At 38.2% G+C, this 6,129-nt stretch overlaps 1 protein-coding gene across 1 annotated transcript in view; it reads right to left on the reverse strand.

The window, feature by feature from the left end:
• The window catches only part of LOC114054163 (myelin P2 protein), an 18,108-nt gene extending 15,986 nt beyond the window's left edge, over positions 1–2,122 (reverse strand). The window contains exon 1 of the mRNA XM_027877322.1: positions 1,992–2,122. Coding sequence (XP_027733123.1) covers positions 1,992–2,064 — 73 coding nt within the window. The 5' untranslated portion in view covers positions 2,065–2,122. The remainder of the gene's footprint in view (positions 1–1,991) is intronic.
• Between the last annotated feature and the right edge of the window lie 4,007 nt (positions 2,123–6,129).

Raw genomic sequence — 6,129 nt, forward strand, 5'->3', positions numbered from 1 at the left:
TTTTTTTTTTTTACAAAAAGCATATACTTCTCTTTGCTGAGGGCACCACCATCCTCCAAGTCCCCTAGATTCATAAGCTTGGAGTCACTTTTGACTCTTCCTTCTCCCTCTTTCCCCATATGCCAACAGTTGCCAAGTTCATTAATTCTTCCTTCAAAATCTCTCTCAAGTCCATCCACTTCTCTTCATGTGCTCTACCACCACTGTAATTTATTCCCTTATTACTCCTTACCTAAGCAATTTATATTAGCCTCTACAACATGATTTACATTTGTGCTTTCTCTGTATTTGGACAACCATCTGCTTAGTTAGGATTCTCATTACCTCATCCCTGGACTAGTGTAATACATCTGGGTCCAATTAGAGTAAATAATGAATCTCCTGAAGTGGTTAATGTATTTGAATTCACAGTATTTAAAGTTATAATTATATAAAATTTGGTCATCAGTTCCAGCCCATTGGAAATATGCAATGTGAATTCAAATAATGCAACCACTTTATGAGACTGGATCTAATTGTGGTCTCCTAACTAGTCTTCCTACTTGCATTATCTTTATTCACCTTATCCATCCTCCACACAGCTAACAGGATAATCTTTGTAAGACTCTTTCTTATTCAAAAGCAATCAACTTCTATTTATTGCTTACAATAAAATACAGACTCTTTAGCTTGATTTGTAAGGTCCTCTATGATGTCACCTTAACCTCTGATGGAATAGCAAGAAAGTTGAATCTGGAGGCCAACGCCCTGAATTCAAATCCTGATACTTCCATGTGACCTTGGTCAAATCATTTAAATTATCTGGGCTTCAGTTTCCTAATCTGTACAAGAATATAGTTACACTAGATGACCCCTAAGGTTGCTTCTAGCTCTAAGTTAGCAATCATTCTCCTTTTATAGACTTGTGCCCATTGCTCATTAGAGGCAGGGTGGTATAAAGGATAGAGATCTGATCTTGGAGGCAGGTAGATCAGGGTTTAAGTCTACCTCTCACACCTACTGGCTGTAAGATTCTTAAGTTACTTAACCTCTCATGGGTTTAGGTAACTCTAAAACTCTAAGTTGAAGAGAAGATGCCAACTTGCATTGATAGAGGGAATTTCTTCATTGAGATCTCCCTCTGCCATTTGAATCATAGGTCCAAACTCCTTCCCTATTTTACCTTACTCCCTTTCATGCATACCACATTCCAGTCAGACTCAAGTAACAGACATTCCCTTAAGTCAACATCCTATTTCCTGTCTCTCTGCACCTGCAAACCACCTGCCCACGTCTAAAGTGCACTCCCTTCTCATCTCCATCTGTCAGAATTCTTTTCCTTCAAGGAGCCTCTCGATGTTCCACCCTCTGTGAAGTCTTTTCTGATCCCCCAGTTGTTAGCTCCTCCTCTCAAGAGGGGCTGAATCAAGAGCAGAAGCTTTAGCTATTAATATCTAAATTTTTGCACATAGAAATGTTATAAAGCCAGCTGAATACAGGCCTTGCTATACACCAAATCTATAAGGTAGAGAAGGCAAGAAATCATTGAAGATGAAGATTAGAGACAATGTGATTTGCCCAAACAAATAATAGCCGATGGACATGGGGCAACCCAGGGTGTTCTCTCCTCTTGCCAGATAACCAAGAGTTGTATATCCAATAGTGATGTTCATCAGTTTTTCTCCCAAATTTGACTCAGTATTCACATCTGAAAAGGCTGATTGCTTTTGGAAGCTGTCTCCACTGTTAACTAAGGAATGTTCACATAACATCTGAGTATAGATTATTATAATCCATTATGATTTTTCAACATAATAGAAAATACTCCTGCCCCTGCCACACACACTTTAAAGCAATGTCATTTAGAGTTGCATATATGTAAGAGGTGACTTTTTCAGATCAATATGGTATAACCTAGAAACCCAGAAGAAAGACAAAGGGGAAAAGTCATCATCCCCAGCACTACAAGAAAGAAACTGATAACTCTCATTCCACGCAATGGCACATCTCACCTAGTTCCTTCAAGTAGTCATCGAAGTTTTCACTAGAGACAAGTTTCCAGGTTCCCAAGAAAGGCTCAAACATCTTGGATAGTTTGATGGAAATAGAGGCTCAGATTAGAAGACCAAGGAATGGCATGAACTGCAAGGCCACCAAGACAACCTTTTAAAAGACATCATTACCATGTGACTCCTTTGACGTAGCCAATAATGGGACTCCCATTACCATCACTTGACTAATTTTTCTTACCACCAAATTAAGAAATTGAAAATAACATGTAAATTTTGGTTTAAGGCAGTGATTATAGCTTCCAGCATTGTGACTTTTACCCAGAGGACAAGGGATAAGTATTACTTTGTTCATAGTAGAGGCAACTTCCGATGGGAATCAGCCTTTTCAGATGTGAGTGCTGAGTCAAATTTGGGGGAAGAAACTGATGAATATCTAATAAATATACAACTCTAGGTTTTCTGGCAAGAGAAGAGAACACCCTTGGGTGCCTCATGTCCAGCAGCTATTATTTGTTTGGACAAGTCACGTTGCCTCTATTTCTTCATCTTCAAATTATTTCTCCCCTTCCCTACCTTACAGGGATGATGTGTAGTCCAGATAATATCTATAAAATGCTTACAGTTTCTTAATGTGTTATGTAGGGTATTATTATTATCATCATCATCATCATTATTCATCAAGTTTAATTGAGGGTGAGAAGCAAAGGAAATAGTCTCTATTTGCGGACAGATTATGCTATGAGTCTCAAGAAGAGCATGGTGTTTAGGGAATAAACATCTTTCATGGATAGAAAAACCACCTTTGAAGATTTGGAAATAATGAAAAGCGAACAGTAACAGATTTGAAAGTAGGAAGAGGAATTTGTTGAAGGTTTTAGAAAAAAACTTAAGTGAATGAGAGTTTGAGTGATCTAAAAGGAAGAAAGTTTTCCTACTAATATCAATAAGGAATTCTGAAGAACCACCTTGAGTAATTCATCAATAAATGCAGCTTTAAGTGTGGAATTTAATTTGCTTGACTCTGAATAGTTGAATATATGAATCCCACTTTAATCCAATTACACACAGGTCAAGATGTCACCTGCAATGTCATTGGTCCTCTTCAAAAACAACCCAGTGATGGAGGTGAAAGGGAAAGAAAATACATTTTGTTCATTAAAAAAGTTTTAAAGAATATAATAGTTTTAAAATTCTGTGTTGCCCCTTTCTACCTGATTTGGTAACAATCTTCCAGAAAGTGATTTAAGGAGTACAATTGACTTTCTCTTCTAGTACCAACTGATTGTAGAAATCTAGAAGAAGTAGTTAATGGTATTTCACAGCAAGCTCATCATTCTCATTCCTTCTGAATATAAGGCATGAATGGTATAGTCCACTGAACTCCATTCAATAAATAAAACAAATTCTACTGGGAAGGAGGGGAGATATTCAACAAGAGAAAAGATCTAGCTCCAAACCTATCAAAAAAGATTTCTATAAATTAGTGATTTAATTATTAAAAAACAAAATAAGCTACAGAACTAGCAGCCTTCCTACCAAAAAAAAAAAAAAAGAGAGAGAGATTGTGAATCTCTTGTCATGCCTTCACTTCTAGGCTAAGGTGGGTGAATCTTGCAGTGAGTTCACTCAGCCTCTCAGGGAGCCAGAGAGAGGAGAACTGACTCGGGGTACTTCTTTGCTCACCAGAGAAGGGGAGCAAAACTGCTTCCTCTTGTTGTTGGTTGTTGACATCAGGAAGGTGTTGCCATGACTTACAAGTAAATTGGATTTAAGTGAGGCAGGGCTGTGCAAAGTCACCAGCCTCACTTTCTCCTCCAGAGCTATTTGGGTCCAGTGGCAAGATATATATCAGGACAACTGGAGATGGCCCCGGATGCAGTGGAAGACCTTGACCTTTTTTTTCTTCCTCTTACAGGAATGATAGAGAAGGGAGAAAAAAGCTAAAGGGAAGAGAAGAACAGTCTATCACCCAGCACAACAGAAAATACAGAGCCTGACAGGCTCTGAATCCATAAGTCTTTTCCATTAAATCACACAATCTCAGAATAGAAGAGTGCTTTCAGAGGCACCATTGTCCGACTGACACCTGGAAAAAACATAAGTTGGCAAAATGTAAGTGATCATCCAGTCTTTGAAGGACTCCAGTGAAGGGAAACTCACTGCCTTCTAAGGCAGCCCAGGTACGAGGAGCAACCAATGAATTCACAGATAAATTGTCTCCTACGAGGAACATCAAAGACACAGGTGTCATTAGATCATGAAGTATGTGGAGGGGATAAAAATGTTAAGAGTGGTAAGGTTGGAGGGACCAGGCTATGAAAGACTTTCAAAGTCAAACAGAGAATTTGATATTTGATCTTGCTGGTAATAGGGAGACATTAGAATGGATTTAATTTGGGATGACACGGCCAGACCTATGTATAAGGAAGATTAATTTGACAGGAAATGATTGTTAATAAATTTGTCCTTGTGTCAAACTTAGATCTGCCTTTCTTCAAAGTTTGGACATTGCTTCTAATTCTGCTGTCTAGGGCCAAACAGAGTGACTATAGCCCCTCATCCATTTGACAGCCCTTCAAATATCTGAAGACAGCTATCACCTCTCCATAACTTCAAGTATTCTCCATCTCAAACTAACCACTGTAATATCTTCCGTACATTTTCATATGTCATGGTCTTAGGACCCTTCATCGTTCTGACTGGCTTTCTGCAAATGTTCTCCATCTTGTCAATGTATTTGCAAAATGGGCTTCCAGAGTTGAGCACAAGGCTCCTTATGTGATCTGACAAGAGTAAAGTACAAAGGGACTATCAGCTCTCTCTTTATGAACCCCAGATCTCTCTGTTCAGCCTAGCATCACATTAGCTTTTTGGATGCCATGTCACACCGTTGACACATTTTGAACTTGAAACCTACTCAGAGCTTTATTCAGATGAACAGCTGTCTACCTATGCCCCTGCACCTAGGACGTGTGACAGTTTACTTTTTTAAACCAACTGCAACATTCTATCCTTTATATTTTATTTTAATAAATTTTGTACAACATTCCACTCTGTCAAGGTTTTTTAAGATTCTGACTGTTAGGGGCAGCTAGGTGGCACAGTGGATACAGCACCGGTCCTGAAGTCAGGACGACCTGAGTTCAAATCTGACCTCAGACCAAACACTTGACACTTACTAGTTGCGTGACCCTGGGCAGATAGATCACTTAACCCTAATTGCCTAAAAAATAAATAAATAAATAAATAAATAAAGATTCTGACTGTTATCCAGTATATTCATTATCTCTCTTAGCTTTGTGTTATCTATGGGCTCTATAAGGATGCCATCTTTGCCTCACTTTAATCCAATTCACACACAGGTCAAGATATCACCTGCAATATCATTGGTCCTCTTCAAAAACAAAGGACAAAACACAAGGACTAATCTGTTCTTGTTATTATTAGGCTATCTGGGTAAACACCTTTACTTTGAATTAATTGTGTCTACTAGCTAACTATTCAAGAAAGTCATTGGTGGATGCTCGTGAGCAGTATTCTCTAGAAATCTGAAAAATTATCAGGCCTATTAATTTGCATTTCTCTAATCAATAGCTTCTCACACTCTTCTTAATGACTTCATCATTCAATTAAAACTAGTCTTCAGAGTTATCAATATCTCAATATCAATAATCTCACAATTTCCAAATCTGATGGCTTTTTCTCAATGCTCATCTTTCTTGGCCTCTCTGCAAACTTTGACATTAATCACCTTCTTTTCCTTGATATTTCTTCCTTTCTAGGTTTTTGCAACTCTGCTTCCTCCTATTTCTCTTCTCACCTGTCTAATCACTCCTCAGTCTTTTTTGCTGGATCTTCATTTAGGTCATGCCTACTAACAGTAGGTGACCCCCCAAGGCTCTGACCTGGTCCTTTTTCTCTTCTCCCTCTATATTATTTCACCCGATGATCTCACCAACTCCCATGAATTCAGTTATCATCTTTATGCAGATGACTATCAGATTTATTTCCAATTCTAATTTCTCTTCTGGTCTCCATTTATGCATATTAGATACCTTGTACAGGATTGCCATAGATATTTTAAATTCAACATGTCCAAAACTTAATTCATTATCACTTCTCTTCCTAACTTCCCTAT

Source organism: Vombatus ursinus, unplaced genomic scaffold, assembly GCF_900497805.2.
Source record: "Vombatus ursinus unplaced genomic scaffold, bare-nosed wombat genome assembly UNPS02014812.1, whole genome shotgun sequence".
NCBI classification, from domain to species: domain Eukaryota; kingdom Metazoa; phylum Chordata; class Mammalia; order Diprotodontia; family Vombatidae; genus Vombatus; species Vombatus ursinus.